Genomic DNA, 17,404 nt, shown 5'->3' on the forward strand with positions numbered 1-17,404 from the left:
CTAAGTAATGATATAGGCCTGTAATTCGACACAGAGTCTACACCGCCACCCTTGTAGATCGGGATCACAACAGCCTTTTTTAATATATCCGGGAATGTACCTTTCAAGAAGCTCAGATTGCACAGGTGTGCAATCATGCTGCATAATATGGCATGTGAGTTCTTTAAAATTGTAGTGGATATGGTGTCTATACCAGGAGCACTATTGCTTTTTAGATTAAGAATAATTTTGTCTATTTCCCTAAAATCTGTTGGCGTCAAGCTCATAGAGTTGGCTTTCTGAGATGGTGGTATTCTATGTAGAAGTTGTGATTCACTGGTTCCGGTCCTAGATAAAATGTCGTGAGCCAATTTTTCGCCAATTGATGTGAAGAATTGGTTCACAAGGTTCAGAGACGATGTTGGGGAAGCTGTAAGATTGAGCAGAGAGGAAGCATGAGATTGAGCATTTTTTATGTTGCATAATTCCTTAACAGTCTCCCAAGTACCTTTTAAGTTTTTATGATATTTATAGAATTTTTCTTTATAATAGTTAATTTTTAAATTTTTTGCCGTCAAATTACATGTATTTCGGTATCTTATATATTGATCTTTTATGATTTCATTGCCTGGATACTTTTTAACAAGTTTGTGCATCCTGTCTCTGGTCTTAAAACATTTGATGATACTAGGAGTAATCCAAGGCTTTAGAGGACGTTTTCTTTTGGTAAAGGTAACCTTTGATGTATGTTGTGCCATGAGATCATGGAGCGTTTCAGTTAATGTTTCGGCGGCAATATTTGGGTCTTCGATAGCTAAGAAAGGTTTCCAGTCTTTATCCGAAATCGCTTTTTTCAGAGCCTCATAGTCTATTTTAGTCCTAGTTATCGGGTTAGAAGGATTGGTTGTCATTTTAGCTGAACTTGAAATACTCAGTAGTATAGGATAATGATCAGTAATATCTGTTTCAAGAACGAAGGATTGATGATCTGCAACTAGTTTGCACATAAAATGGTCTAAACAAGTGCGGCCGTGTGTCGGGATATTAATGGCTTTATTCATTCCGTGGGATCCTATTATCTCTAAATAGTCTCTAACGCTGCTACTACCAGTGTCTAAAGTGTCAATATTTATATCACCAGTGAGTATTATGTTTCGAGTTTTAGTGTTTGTTAAAAGTGTATCCAATGAATCTAGAAAAGCGCTTAAATTTTTAAAGCAATAGGGGCGATATATTCCAAAAATGGTCATATTACTTATGTTAGCTGCAAGACAGTTAGCTTCATCGAGTTCTAGTTCTTGTACTGTGGCATTTATACTATTGTGGATGTACATGATAACCCCGTAGTAGGATTATAGTCAACAAGCCATAGAACAAGGCTCAAGTAGTTTCAAAGCAAGATCTGTCAAGGCTTAGTAGAAATCGACCACTTTATGTTTCATTCCATACAACGAAAATAGGAAATATTTTTTTCCAGCCAAACTATTGGTTTTAGAGAAAAACTTGTGCAGCATTTATTCATCAGAATAACGTAACCTATCGATAAGTTTTTTTTTTAAATAGAAATTGTGAAAAAAATCGCTATGTCCATAAATCTCAATTTCGATCCATAGTGCATCGGCCCAATTGGTAGCAAGTGTTTTATAGACTTCCTTTTAATAAAACATTAATTTTATTTGTATGTGTTTTACTAACGGTACTTTTGGCGATCACTTACACAAATGTAATTCTCAGCTTAAGTTGATAGGACTGTACTATCTATATCTATATGGCATTTTTCAAGCGATCTTGAAACAACAACACTTGTAAAGGTGGTTTTATATTTGTTTGATGTGTCGTGACGTGACGACGCGTCAGAACGGTATCGGTTTCATACATTTAGTACTAGCTGGTGCCCGCGACTTCGTCTGCGCAGGATTAGTATTTCGAACAATATGTTTATAAATTGTAGCCTATGTGTTATTCTGATGTATAAGCTATATTATTGTAAAGTTTCATTAAAATCCATTCAGTAATTTTTGCGTGAAAGAGTAACAAACATCCATCCATCATCCATACAAACTTTCGCGTTTATAATATTAGTAGGATGGTAACGTTCACACTAGTGCGTAACGTGTTGTGTTGTGATGGCTTATGTATGGAACCGATACAGTTCTGACGCGTCACGTCACGACACATCAGATAAATATAAATCCACCTTGTCTTGCTCGCAATATTACATACACAAACAAAAGTACCTATACCGTAACTATGAGACAATTTCTGTCTATATTCATTTGAAGGGCGCCACTTCTAACTTAGAAGTTCTAAGCAAATCTGTCAATCTAGCTGAGGAGATGTACATATAGTTCACGTTACGCTGTCATTGCTGTCAGCCACATTCATTGGTCCTCCCTTTATCTTTGATTTTATTCATTAACTACGTGCGGCGTTACTGACGCACTAGCGTGCGCGAGATAGATAGAAAATTTATCGTTCGACAAGAGTGAAAAGGATGGCTTACAAAACTAAACGATTCACAAACGTTCCATTCTGCCGCGCCGTCCCACCCAATGTTCGGGGATTCCCCGATACATCGAGAATCACGCATTCAGATAGCCGCAGTGTTGCCAGAAGGTTACTTTTGAACTGCATTGGTTACTTTTAGGTTACACTAATGAAAAGGTTACTTGTAGGTGATTTTTCAGAAATTGTAGAATTAACTTTTACAGGTTATTAAGTAAAAAATATTAATACACAACAAGTGACAATTTTAAAATTATGTCATAAACTGCATTTAAACATGAATTTGATTTATTATTTGTTATAAAAAATTAGTTTTAGCCAATGTTTTTCGATAGTGAAACGCAAATCCATGAAACGTTTTTATACGACCGGTAACTTTTCGGTCTTCATGGAATGGTCAAAATTTCGAATGTAGGTAAATGATTGATGATCAATTGTATTCATTTTCCATCCATGAACAACCTTACACAATCACCCCCCCCCCCCGTAGAAGGTTCAAAAAGGTAACATTTTTTTATATTTCTGGTAATTTCTGACAAGAGCATTTTTCAAGGGCGCAGTTTTGAAAGCTCGCACCGGGCGCATAAAAGGCTAGTTACGGCACTGATTATAATATAGGACTTATTACTTGGTATTAAGGCGATCATTGCAAAGATTCGATTGTGTCAACAGTTCCCAGGTTTCATTTGGTATACTATTCGTTTCTAAGTATCGCCCAGTCGCGTCGCCTTCACTGTGAGTAATATAGAACGCAGAACCAGTCGTGGAAATTCGTAGGGGAGTTCTTTGTCCATCCATTACGAGTAGAACTGGAACGAACGAACAAACACCAGCTTCATCTCCATTCTCTGGCACTGCCCAGTGAAGCCGCGTAGCCTACGTACTCGTAAGCAGCATGATCTGGCGAAGGTTGTGGGAAACAGGGATGCGGGCAGCGGAGGACCGGTCGTTGTGAAAATTCATGAGGGAGGCCTTTGGGAACAGGTTCAAACGAACACCGTCGTGTGCAGGCGCTTCCTCGAAGCCACACAGCAACCGTGGCCGCAGCGATTACAGTGAGACACTCACACTCAGCGCTGGCCAGTGAAGGGCCTTGTAGACAGCAGCGGTTACAATGAGACACTCACAGAAGATGAGCGTCGGCAACTCCAGGTCGGGCGCCAGTAGCTTCAATACACAATCAGTGCCAGCATAAACCAGCTCCATCTCCAGCGACGCTTGCCCTCAGCGCTGGCCAGTGAAGGGACGTCCTTGTAGACATACAGCAACTTGTACACATACAGGTTACTATGAGACACTTACCGAAGTTGAGCGTTGGCATCTCCAGGTCAGACGGCAGTTAGCCTCGACAAACATTCAGGTCAGGCCGTGCAGGCGCTTGCTTGAACAGCTGCTACAACGAATAATACTCACAGAAATTAAGAGCGGGTAGCTCTAAGTCGGGTGCCAGCAGGCGAGACGCGCAGCCGGCGCCAGCATAAACTAATTCCATTTCCAGCGCTACCAGCCCTTGGCGCTGGCCGACGAACGGCGCGTCCTCATAACCCACGCATAGGCAGCGGTAGCCGTAGCGGTTGTCCTCACTGTTAACAAATGAGTTGCTTTATAGTATTTGTTAGAGTAAGGATTCGACCAAACAAGAGTAAAATATTAATCTCAGAATAAATCGTCACTTTTGACATATTTCCCATACTGAAACTGTCAATGTGTCAGTTATACCAGGAGTTATTCTCGGATAAGAGTTTGGTCGAATCGGGCCTAAAGAAGTTACGCTAATTGTTGACGATTCTGCTCACTGAGTAGATAGTAAAGGGAAATTGCTATGCTGTCTATCGTATAATTATTATTGTTGCAAGATATTTACATGTAATACCGTGGCTATTTCCATCGCTTGAAGATACGAGTAGTTCTAAGATAAAATATTAGTTACAACCTGAAATGTTATCCCTGATTACTGCCAAGAACAGTAAAACAATCAATCGCAACTGCTTTTAATTAGTTATTAATTAAGTGTCAAATACGGAAATGTAGTGTCTACGCGGTAACTTGAAAGGCCGTTATATGATAACGATTGTGTAAATAATGTATGTAAACAACATTACCATAATACATGTATTTAATTACCATTTATAAGTGAATACAACTTATTAAGTTATTACGCATACAACACAACAAACATCAGCAATTAATATTAATTAAAATATAAGAAATACATTACGTGTAGTAGACTTACTTGTTAGACTTATTATATTCGTTCAGGTAGTCCGAGGCTGTTTCGAGAGAGAATATTACTTCGTTTCCAGGAACCACTAAGGCTTGTGGGGGCCATTCGGCAGCACTGCGGACAAAAACAAGTTCATATTTAAAACCCCGAGGCTTAATTGTGTGGTCTGGTCATTAATGCTACGTCTTTATACGGGATTATTCCCACTTGTCGTTCCACTCATATTGTGTAGTGCTAGTCTGGTCGCCGAGCGCGTAGAATTTTGTCAGCAATATAATTACGCGCGAGCGATAAGGATGGGTAGCTTGGGGTCATTGGACAAAATTCTACGTGCTCGGAGACCGGGCTTTAGTTAGTTTACAACAGAACCTCCAAAGTGACTTAACAAGACTGTTTTCTCGTCGTGGTGGAAACACTGCAACTCTTGTCTAGCTAGAATGTACATCTTGACCGCGGACTAAAACTAAACCAGTGAAGCCTAAGATTTTTGTTTTAGTCTAAGAGTGAAAGCAGTTTAGCTTAGCAGAAGAAACTTAATTTCTTTCTTCTACAGCGTCACACATCAAGCCTTTACATGGCTCTGATGAAAACATTGCAACAATAACTTGAACCTTATTCACTAATCGTAAGGTCGAAAAGCAACTAACATTTTCACTGTTACTCACTTGTTGGAGAGCTTGGGTGTGACGCTGAAGTAGGTGCAGTTGTAGTGCAGGCACGGCGTGTCGGGCTCGCTGTCGTCACACAGCTCCTCGGGCTCGCCCGACTCAGACGTGAGTTGGATCAGCCGCTAGACATAAACACATTTTGTCAGATAGTGCTCTCCGTCATCATCGTCACTATCAAATTATTCTAGCCTACAACGCAGGAGGACCCGAGCCACCCTGTCTTATTTACCAGAGAAAAAAGAAGAATTTAGCCTACACTGCCTATTGGCCAAATGGGTTAGGCTACGCCCAGCTATATTGCTCGCATTCAATTTAACGAAGTTGTGGTTCAGTAATCGTTAATGTTTAGCATTAGCGCTGTTTCTTCTTCTATCGTGTTGTAACAGTGTGACCCTCTTCTATCGTGTGAGCTGTAATAGTGAAGTTACAACACTGGTGACAGCCTTAATGAACAGCGTCGAATTAACTCTGATGATAACTTCAGTGTTGATCTTCTTTATCACGGCTTACTACTAAAGTGACTGTTATTAATTTTCTTCTTAAACAAACAGCATTGACAGAGAGAGAGCAACAAAGGATATGTCGTCATATACATTACTCGTCGAAAACCTCCATTTATGATAATTTTATGTAACGCGCGCCATGCGCTCAGTCCTTGTTGCATGTAGAGTCATTAAAATCAGTAAGTGTTAATATTGGTTAGTGTCAAGCTCAACATTTTCTGAAGAAACGGCGTAATATTGGTTACATACTCACTGCGACAGAAGCTCTCGCCCCAAGCTTAGATGGCACGGCGTGAGTGAGTCAAAATAAGCAAGCTGTACAGTGCAAATGATTAATCTAGACTAAAACGATGTAATATTTCGTGTAATGATCATCATTAGCATTAAAGCATTTCATCTAATGTTTGATAAAATAAGACTTTTTGATATTATGAAACGGTACAAAATTATTAAAAGGTGATTGCGTCTTTAATTTTTTTAAGTGAAAGCTCTTTTTTGAAAAATTCAAGCTCTTAAAAATGTATATGATGCTGGGCGTACGCTGATCACACTAAAGCCAACGTCTGTATATGTAAAAATATTTATAACTCGCTTCACCCAAGCGTCATCTGCCTTTAATTTTATTTTGAGACAAATATGGTACTAACAGTAACTACAATGAATGCGTTTCATTTGGAAACAATGAAAAATTTTACAGGTATTCAAATATTATACGTAAGTATGAAAATACTATATCATACCCGTAACTGAACATGATTCCCAAGTGTTATCCAGTCAACACTGGCCAGCAATATTGAAACGAGTTCATTTCAATTGCAACATTTCTGGGTGCAGGTGAGGTCACAAACAATATACAGGTGTATTTCTCTAACCAGAATGACCAACGCCCTACAGCGGGAAAGTCCCTCAAACCGTTGGCTCGAGCGTGGTCAGCGCGCACACAGCACTAAACGATCGCACAGCATCTACCTTGTATACCTTGCGGAAGGGCGGGTCTGGGATGCGAACGTCGCTCGCGCATCGGCAGCGCCGGCGCGGCGGGCCCACCGACCCGAACACCGTGAGAGTGTCCTCGGGCTGAGCCGTGATGCTGCGACGGTCCAGTTCCAGGACTATCCAGGACACGTTTGGAGGGAATAGCACCCTGGCGGGAACGAAAATGGATGTCAACAGGTGCAATGTGCAATAATAAATTGTCACATATGATTGTCATTAAATTAGTGACCAATGGAAATATATCAGGTCCCTGACATGAACTTAGGCCGCTTTATGTGAAGCGTATACGGTTCATAGCAAAATTAAGTTTGTTTGTTTGTGTAGAGCTTAGATCCCTGGAAATGAATATTTAGCATAGTTTAGGAAGACCCTGTTTATTCCAGAAAACAATAACTTTGATACCCTCGAAATTCCTAGCGCTCAATGGAAAAACTTTCGTCTCCCTAAACTTTTAGAAATTAGTCTTTAACTCGCCGTCCTAACATAACTGATAGAAATATTCCAAGAAGTTTTTCTCAATCGCGTCAAATCATACCTGGAGTTGGACACGGTGGCCTGCTTGTACGGGTGGTCGCTCTCCACCCAGGTGTAGTACTGGCCGGTGGTGGTGGGCGTGGCCTCCTCAGCTGCTGGCACCAACAGATTCATGGCGGCCACGTGTGGGAGCAGCGTGTGGACCATCTCCAGGAGCGTTATCATGCTCTAGAGCAAAAAAATTTTTGGTTAACAATTGCAGCTAAACAGCTTATACATATTTACTAATGACTGGAGAACTGGATTAAAAAAAGATTCGTAAATATATTCGAAAGTTTGATACGGTACTGAGTTTGTTCCGGCGTTTCTTCTCAGCACTTGCCATAATTATGTTTGTCTCGAAGCGCTGGTAGGGCCCAAAAGATAAGGAGACATGTAAAGTGCCCCAAAGGGTACCTTTTTTATTGTTTGCTATATTTGACGTTCATAAGCGCCACTTGTGGTCTAAACTGAATAAATATTTTTGATTTTGATTTTAATGATTCTTGGAACGAGAATTGGGTAGTCCTGTTAAGTTCCCTTGCTATCTGGTTCTCCCATTTGTACTCACTGACAAACTCCTATTTGATCGCGTGCAGATCCGGGATCAGCATGTCGGCGCACTAAGAAACATTATGCAGTTGGAACTCTTGGTCGGCCGTTTGGTGTAGTGGTCCAGAAGGGACTACTATGCAGAGAGATCCCGGGATCGATTCCCAGCCGGGCAGAAATTGAAATGATGAATTTTAGTTTCTGTGACGGGTCTGGGTGTTACTATGTATAAATGTATAATAGGTATGTATTTAAAAAAAAGTATATAAGTAGTATATCCGTGAAGCTAGCACCCATAACACAAACATTAAGTTGCTTACTTTGGGGCTAGCTGGCGCTGTGTGAAATTGTCCAAAGAAAGATTTATTATTTTATTATTATTATTAGCTCACTGACCTTGGAGTCGTCCAGCACGTCAAGATGCGCGACGGTGTAAGGCAGCAGCGTGTTGATGACGGGCGAGTGCTGGAGCACGGCGGCGTTGCGGCGCAGGTCCTCGGCCGTGAGCTCGTTGCGCAGCGTGCAGAACAGCGCCGCGCCGCGCTCCACCACCAGCGTGGCCACCCGCAGCGTGATCGCGCGCAACTCCGAGATCAAAGTGTCGGCGCTTTCGGACACGTTGTTCAGTTTTGTTGTCCTGGACAAGAGGCTGGTTTCAGGGCCATTCCTATTGGACATAGGAAAATCCATGTCACATGTGATCATGAAAAGCTATTATTGCTTTCAGTTTGACTACACTTTCGATTCGAATCCGACAAAAACTAGTAGAGAAATCGGATGACGGACATCGTATCTAGTGCGTATACCTACTAAAGCCTGGTCCGTGAGCACGTAGAATCCCATCCATTGACCCCAAGCTACACATCCCTATCGCTCGCGCGTAATTATATTGCTGTCGCGATCGCACACTCACTGCGGGCGCCCGTCGCACAGTCGCGACAGCAACATAATTACGCGCGAGCGATAGGGATGGGTAGCTTGGGGTCATTTGACGGGATTCTACGTGCTCACGGACCAGGCTTTAACATAATATATTCTACGACTACGCCGGATCATGTCATAGATTCGGATCGGATGTTATACGAAACCGCTCCTACGTTAGTTATGGACACATAGAAACATCGAAACTAAACTGACCAAACTGAGGAAATAAAGCCGGGTCTCCAGCGTGTTTTGCTCCACACAATCAACAAAGGCATGTCAACATTCAACACAAAACATAGTTTCACTACACATGTTTATTTGCATTTACAATGTTTTTGCTTTCATTTTCCGGTGGAAAACTCGTACACACAATCGCCCCCGCGCGTGTTGGCACTGTCTTATCACCACTAACAATTTGATAACTCAACTCATTAAATAGTTTGTGTTTTATTTTGTCGCCAAGGTGATTTTGGTGGTTTCGTGCAAGTACAGGATGGATTGGAATAAGGAAACGATCCTAAACTTTATTAAGTTCATAAGAGAAAGACCTGCGATCTGGAACACTCAATCGCCGGATCACAAGATTAAAAACAAACGACACGACGCCATGGTAGAAGTGGCGATGTTGATGGGCATCTCCATAAAAGAAGTTAATACAAAATGGACTATTCTTCGAAATCAATTCAGCCGGGAAAAGAGAAAGATGACGGGTTTGTTTTATTTCTAGTATTTCAATATGACATGACAATATTGTTATTCACTTTTTACAGTATTTTATGTACACTCTATTTTGTGACTATTTTTTAATTTGTATATTACAGGTAGCCGCGCAGACTCGGTATACAAAACAAAATGGTATGCATACAAGGAGATGGAGCATTTAATGGCATGCAATACACCAATAATTAACATCAATAATAGTGAGGTAAGCATGATTTAAATGTGACTCTAATAAGACCAGAGCACTTTTTATAAGAGCAGCAAGGCTTAGTGTATAGTGATAGTTACAGTAGCGATTACAATTCATGGTCTCTGAAGAGGTACTAGTCTGGTAATAAGATATCTTTCTTTCTTTCTTTTCAGCCAAACGACGTCCACTGCTGGACAAAGGCCTCCCCCAAGGTTTTCCACAATGAACGGTCCTGCGCTGCCCGCATCCAGGCTCTTCCCGCGACCTTTACCAGATCGTCGGTCCACCTAGTAGGAGGCCTGCCCACGCTACGTCTTCCAGCCCGTGGTAATAAGATATAACAGACACAAATCGAAAAAAGAAAAGCTATTTCATTTACTTTAATATAAATTAAATGCTGAAACTCTAATGTATATGTATCCAGTTATTCATCGCAATAACATAAGTTAAAAAAAATTAAATAGGTACTGACGGCTTTATGCCAAATGCATTTTCGACAATTCCGCAGGCGCGACACAATCTGTAATGGACAACACGCATAAGTTGGAATATTAAGTTTAATTATGACTTAATTTAAAGTTTAGATCACACACATTATACTAGTTTTTATTTCACCTCAATCCATCCAGTATTACCGAAGATAGAGCCTCGAGAAGTTTACGGACTTTTTAAAATTTTCAAAAATTTCCAATATTCGCGCGTGACGTCACAACATGATTTTGCAGCCCCCGCACGTTAACCCATTTACCACTTTTTGTCTTTTTTCAACTAAAATAAAATTTTACCTAACTGACAAGTGTTGTTAGTTGTCATCGTTCAATCACATTTCAAACTAGGCGCTAAAAAAGTAACCATTATTATGCCACCTATTGCCAATTTTGTGCACTATGAAGCCATTTTTACATTTATGCACTTAAAAAAAATGCGAAAGTTTGGATGTCTGGATGTCTGGAAGTTTAAAATAAAGTAAAGTAATGTTTATTTCTCACCAACATAACAGATAATATTATTATGATAACAAACAATCAGGAAAAACAAAAAGTAAGAATGTTGGTGGGTGTACTAGGAAGATTCCTGTGTCTCAGGTTTGTTACTCTTTCACGCAAAAAGTACTCAACGGATTTTGTTGAAACTGTACAATATTATTGTTTGTAACCCAGATTAACATATAGGCTATTATTTATGCCGATCTGTGACACTAAATTTCACGCGGGTGAAGCCGCAGGCAAAAGCTAGTCGTGAAATAAATAGGAAAGTTTAATGATCTGAAACGTGGTCGCTTACTATGGGCCTCATAAGAAGGCTCAAGGTCACCCAAAGGGTGATGGAGCGGGCTATGCTCGGGGTGTCCCTGCGTGATCGAATCAGAAATGAGGAGATCCGCAGGAGAACCAAAGTGCCCGACATAGCACGCAGAATTGCTAAAATCAAGTGGCAGTTGGCGGGACACATAGCTCGTAGAGACGATGGCCATTGGAGCAGAAAATTTCTTGAGTGGCGACCACGGGCTGGAAGACGTAGCGTGGGCAGGCCTCCTACTAGGTGGACCGACGATCTGGTAAAGGTCGCGGGAAGAACCTGAATGCGGGCAGCGCAGAACGGTTAATTATTAAAGACCTATGGAAAACCCAAAGGCCTCTCGCCTTTGTCCAGCAGTGGACGTCATTTGGCTGTAACGACGAAATAGGAAAGAATGTAACTATCAAAAATCTTCTCTAAGGCAGCATTTTTCCAATTTCGCAACGAGCGCGGCAATCACAGTTAACTAACAGACTAACAGAGAGCATAGCGAAATCTTTTTTAATCACCAATTTTCAAAACTCCCGGAACACTTTCCAGGTAACCACGTTAATTTGTACCAAACGACTGGACTATAATTTAATTGATATAAAAATTTGGGTACATCTTCTCAAAAACAAAAGAACTGGTGCTAAAAGGGTTAAGTGACGTTCTGACATTTGTAGAGGGCCTTGTAGAAGGGGAGGCTATGGTGCTGAATGTGGATTAACTCGAGTGTCATAGTAACTTATTAGGCTGCTAAGCTTGATGATAAAAAGAAAAATATTTTATTGAATGTACATAGTCTGGTCATAAGTTCTGTCATATGATAATAACTTTTGAATTTTGAATGAAGGTCTCAAAAATATTTTTTACTGAATTAGAATTAAAAAGAAAAAATGTGCGATAGTTTGAATTTTATTGTATGTGTAGTGGACGCATAAAGAAGTCCGAACTGCAGTTGTCACGTTGCATTGCTAAGCGCCAAAGGAGATTTTCGTTGTGCTAAAAAAATTTAGTTTATCTTTTCATTAAATGATAGGTATAGGTCATAGGTGTACCAGAATCTCATGGCAAACAAAAATATTGGAAAAGTGTGTCTTTCACATGGCAAATGTCTATGGCTTTATTGTCACCTGTCAAAGTAAATCAAGTGAACTGTCAGTCGCTGCAGAAATTTTGTAATCTCTTCATGCCTATTTGTTATTTTTGTGAAAAAGTCGAAAAAGCTCAAGCAAGTCATATTGTTTTCAATGTGTATTGTAAAATAAGGCATAATTCAAAGTCAATCTTTGATTTTAAAGCGCGTCGTTGAGTTGACAGTAAGTTGGAGTGAAATGTTTTGATACATTTAGTTTATTACCTAACTGCGTCAGAAGGAGGGTTTTTTTATATTATTCTTATAATAGCTGATTTATCGGGGGTTTCAGGTGTACCTCACAAATTGGTGCAGAGGAATGGTGAAAATGTTATGACCATGTAAATAAAATTGAAAAAGATTTCATCAAGCAAGATAGAATAAATTGAAATGCTGGAAGAGCAATTTATAATAAATACCTCTTTATCTTGATCATCTATTGAAGAAAAGTGGAATCCTTGGAATCGTTTTCTAGTTCTGAATGAAGTGATTAGTTATAAGTATGATACAGTCATAATAAAATTAGTTACATAAACTAATATACTATTTACTTATTTTTCAAGACATTTTCCTATTATTATTACTGACGGGATTGCTACCATGTACCTTAGTTTTGAGTTTCCAATATTTCGGCACCGAAGAAATTAAAACCAGACATCGTTCAGATGTGCGTTCAAAAGACCTGAGATTTAAAAAAATCCCACGTTTTGTTTAAACAGTAAGCGATAAAAAGTGACTTGAAAATGGAATACAAAATGATAAATGATAAGTCTTTATCAATGAAGAAGCAGAAGTTCAATTTCATGTGTCCTCCATCTAGGCTAGTTTCCATCGTCACTCAAAGTTTGGATGCGGTCTCAAATTTGGGCTTAATTGAGGTATTTTTTGGGTGAGAGGCATAAGAACTAATGCCGTTTTATATGTAAAATTCATACTTAGAGGTACTCAACCCGGTACAAAGTCTTTCCTTGTATGTTAGTCTGCCACTCTTTAGTAAGTCCCGAAATCCCCGCTTCGGCTCCCCTACTAACCATTCTAACCATTGTACACAGATAATATCTTAAATGCAGCTTTTCATGTTACTACGTCACATTTTCAAAATCCGCGCGGAAAATCGCTCCTAGCGGAAGAGCGCACTTTGAGCTTGAATATTTCAGTCATTTTTAAAGATATCAAAAAAGTAAAAATACAGTATTCATTCTAATTTTTTGTAGTTTTTTTTGGCATCTTCAACAAAAATTGTGCGCCATGTCCATTAAATGTTCGCTGTCTTGAACCCTGTTGGTATTACCCACAGAGAACTACAACGCCGCCGCCACCTCTAACACCACCACCTAAGCCACCGCTACCAAAAAAGAAGAAAACGGAAACAGATGGCCAGAGTTCATTTTATAAAGAAGCAGTGGAAACATTGAGAGTTATTAGGGAAAGAAAAAATACCTCACGAAATCCTGCTGATGATCTAACAAGTTTTGGGTTATACAGGGTGTCCCGTAATGTAACGTCAAGCCGGAACTGGGTGTTGAGGCAAGTTGTGCTGGTTATCAGAAAAATATAAAAAAAAATCTATGTGGCCTATTTTCAAAATAATAGGCATTTAAAAAAAAATTAAAAAATCTACTCCAGGTGACGGTTCTTTTACTCGTGTTGCCACAAATCTTCACTTTTTCCAAAATTTTTTTTTATTATGTAACCCTGAATAATGCTTCTCTAAATTGTTATCAAAATTACAAAACCAGCTGCTCCAGCTTGGATGAAAAAAATACATTATTCCCAAAAAAAAATTCAAAATAAAAATTTTGCCTAGTTTAAACTAACTGTACTGAAAAAAAAATGTACTACGCGAGTGTGGCAAGTGACGTCATAATTTGGCGCATTTAGTAAGGATTCCAAAATGGTATAACACTTGGTAAATTTTTGCTGTAATTGTCGTCAATTTTTGGTTTTTTGGAAATAATCCCGTTTTTAACTTTATCTACCTTGGTTAAAAATTATTATTCTAATGTGCCCAAAATTCAAGTTTGTGTGACTGACTACCGTACAGTCAGTCACAGAAACTTTTGTCACCATGACAGTAATTAGTAGTTGACATACTGTGACAAAAGTTACCCGTGCGCGCGCGCCTTTACTACCTGCTCTGCCTACACTTGTACTTGGTAACAGGGATAATAAGGATATGAAGTTTCGGTTATGGATACGGTTACGGATATTAGAATAATATTATACCGGTTTCGGTTACGGGCACGGATATGAAATCATTTCAGATTATCCGAAAGTTCAGGTTACGGAATTATTAGAATTTCAAAAATGTAGGTATAATACAAATATCAAGATGCTACGTGAGCGTGACCCACATAGCTACTTTATGTACCAACTAAGACGACACCTATGTATGATAAAGGTAAAACAGGCTGGCATATTAGATGGTGCCAGCGAATGCCAGACAAGTTGGTAACAAACATTAAGATTTAAGGTACAATTCCAAGACGGGCCGCAGACCGCAAACTGCAACCGCAAACTGCAAAACTATGAAATCGGCAGCGCGGCATTGCAGCTAAGCCGTGTATACTGCAGATTTCATAGAGTTTTGCAGTTTGGAATTGTACCCCTAGACTCCGCCTTTATCCGAAACTATCCGTAACTTTTGAATCAGTTTCGGTTACGGTTATGGATATTTTTTTATTTCGAATATCCGATAGTTTCGGTTACGGTTACGGATATCCATAACATCCCATGCTTGGTAAGATGGCCCTCTCCGTCCTGCTCATACCTATTAAAATGGCTTCTCCACCTCACTTAAGCCAGAAACTTGAATTTTGGGCACATTAGAATAATATTTTTAACCAAGGTAGATAAAGTTAAAAACGGGATTATTTCCAATAAACAAAAATTGTCGACAATTACAGCAAGATTTTACAAAGTGTTATACCATTTTGGAATTCTTACTAAATGCGCCAAATTATAACGTCACTTGCCACACTCGCGTAGTACAATTTTTTTTCAGTACAGTCAATTTAAACTAGGCGAAATTTTTATTTTGATATTTTTTTTGGGAATAAAGTATTTTTTTCATCCAAGTTGGAGCAGCTGGTTTTGTAATTTTGATAACAATTTAGAGAAGCATTATTCAGGGTAACATAACAAAAAAAAAATTTGGAAAAAGTGAAGATTTGTGGCAACACGAGTAAAAAGACCCTCACCGGGAGTAGAATTTTTTGATTTTTTTTAAATGCCTATTATTTTGACAAAATGCCACATAGATTTTTTTTAATATTTTTCTGATAACCAGCACAACTTGCCTCAACACCCAGTTCCGGCTTGACGTTACATTACGGGACACCCTGTATATTGCAGCACGTTTACGACAATATTCACCACATTTACAATGTAAAGCTAAGTATAAAATAAACGAAGTGTTATATAAAATGGACATAGAAAGCCTGGGATCAACATACAGCTCTCTTATTACTTCTGCTTCCAGCATAGATGATAGTGATAGTCCATTTCCTACAGCTTTCAAATTAACTCGAAGGTTTTCAACAGCAGATGATCAATGTGAAGAAATGATTAATGAAAACTCCTAAACCCATACTTGTGACGCTTTGGAAATAGCTTAATATACGTCAAAAACATCAGAGAACCAAGTAATTGTTTTTTTCTTCTTCTCTGTGGCTATTGTTTTATAGTTCCAAAATACTGAACTGTCTTATGCATGACATTGACAGTGGGGCGCCACCGTCAATACCGGATCGCTGGTTCCGATTTTTGCCATGTTGGAAACCATATAGTTGAACGATGGTAGCGCCCCCCTGTCATTGAGTTTGGTGGGACAGGGTTGCACCATCTTACTTTAACTTTGACAAACGTCAAAAATCTGTCAAACTCCAAACAAAAAACACCGACTGTGGTAAATGGAAATTTCCACAAATTAAAGCACTAGATGCGGACAGAGCAGGACCGGTCGTTGTGGAACTCCTTGGTGGAGGCCTTTGTCCGTCATTTGGCTGAAACGAACGAAGGAAAGCACGTAAGAGCATCTATTCCGACAGTAACTAGAGCTGTGATAGTTACCCATAGTAGATGAGGCAGGGTATCTGCCCTCGTGCCATGGAGGTGCCGTTGATGCTGAGCGAGCACGAGGCGAAGCGGAAGGTGGTCCCGTCGGGGCCCTTCACTGACGGCAGTCCGCAATCGCCGTTGGCGGTTCGCCCACCGTGGTTGCATAGACGGATCGCATAGCGGAGGTCTTCCTACACAATAAAACACACATCACTCAGTCAAACATTAAAACTATATTCGCGTAGCCGAGTCATTCTTGAATACATACAGTCAGCGTCAAATACTTCGTAACACCCATAGTGGGCAAAAAGCTGACAACACAACCTTATTCCATTTGTAATAAAGACGTATTACGAACTTTTTGGCTACTGAAGGTGTCACGAAATACATATTTGACAACACACATCAATCATTCATCCATTTAAACTGCCAACTGGACCAAAACTATAGAACCTAAATAGTCATATCATTCACACTCGCTCGTTCATGAGTGAGTAGCATATCATATCGAGGAGAAACAATGTATTTATAGTAAAGTAAAATTTGGTCAAATCATGTGATTCATTCACTGTAAGTACTGTAAATGCACATGTAAAGTGAGATTCTTACACTCTAATAGTTCCTATTAATACTCTCTTTTCTCCTTAGTGTATTGTCGATGATACTGAATAAACATTCCTTCTTTCTTTCAACAGCTGCCTGATACTTAACAGCGCAGCCTATAAAGCGTACACACCAAATGCTATGATTATAATCTCGTTATAACAAACCTTCAGTGCTATAGGGCGGTCGAATTTAAGCTGGACCATGTCGTGCTGGCAGTCGGCCGTGGAAAACGTGCCCTGAGTCACTTCCACGCTCACCCAGCAATGGCCAGGGTCTGCATCATCAGCCGTCGCGCGCAACTGTAGGTATACAAAAAAGAAAGTATTAACCCAAAATTGCATAGGAATCAGGAATTTAGTTGATTCGATTGCTACATTTTCAAAGAACCTGTCAGGAAGGTATTGTGCTCCTTCTGTACATTTTGGGAAGTCAAAGACGCGTGTGCTTCTAAACGTGACTATTTTGTGTCCTTGAGTCGAAGTAAACTTTACGAGCATGAACACAATAAAGCATCGGGCTGTTCAGTGCTAACATTCTCCACCTCTAGCA

General features: G+C 39.7%; 2 protein-coding genes across 2 annotated transcripts in view; one reads left to right on the forward strand and one right to left on the reverse strand.

Annotated features, from left to right (window-relative positions):
* Nucleotides 1-3,877: 3,877 nt before the first annotated feature.
* Nucleotides 3,878-17,404, reverse strand: part of LOC135087033 (E3 ubiquitin-protein ligase highwire-like) — a gene marked incomplete at its 5' end in the record, with an annotated part of 43,712 nt that continues 30,185 nt past the window's right edge. Inside the window, 8 exon segments of the mRNA XM_063981884.1 lie at nt 3,878-4,067; nt 4,718-4,822; nt 5,374-5,498; nt 6,858-7,023; nt 7,411-7,577; nt 8,337-8,607; nt 16,262-16,440; nt 17,020-17,154. Of these exon segments, the coding sequence (XP_063837954.1) occupies nt 3,878-4,067; nt 4,718-4,822; nt 5,374-5,498; nt 6,858-7,023; nt 7,411-7,577; nt 8,337-8,607; nt 16,262-16,440; nt 17,020-17,154 (1,338 nt within the window).
* Nucleotides 9,268-15,774, forward strand: LOC135086918 (uncharacterized). Its single transcript, XM_063981742.1, has 4 exons — nt 9,268-9,574; nt 9,686-9,789; nt 13,488-13,717; nt 15,672-15,774. The coding sequence occupies exons 1-4, from the start codon at nt 9,358-9,360 to the stop codon at nt 15,772-15,774; spliced, it is 654 nt and encodes a 217-aa protein (XP_063837812.1). The 5' UTR covers nt 9,268-9,357.

Source organism: Ostrinia nubilalis, chromosome Z (assembly GCF_963855985.1).
Source record: "Ostrinia nubilalis chromosome Z, ilOstNubi1.1, whole genome shotgun sequence".
In the NCBI taxonomy this organism is placed as follows: domain Eukaryota; kingdom Metazoa; phylum Arthropoda; class Insecta; order Lepidoptera; family Crambidae; genus Ostrinia; species Ostrinia nubilalis.

What these genes read in the sequence shown, in the direction of transcription:
- LOC135086918 (XM_063981742.1), top strand. Translation starts at nt 9,358, where the DNA reads ATGGATTGGAATAAGGAAACGATCCTAAACTTTATTAAGTTCATAAGA. An exon ending in GGAAAAGAGAAAGATGACGG is followed by an intron (nt 9,575 to 9,685) that starts GTTTGTTTTATT and finishes TGTATATTACAG; the next exon opens with GTAGCCGCGCAGACTCGGTA. An exon ending in AGCCGGAACTGGGTGTTGAG is followed by an intron (nt 13,718 to 15,671) that starts GCAAGTTGTGCT and finishes TTCTGCTTCCAG; the next exon opens with CATAGATGATAGTGATAGTC.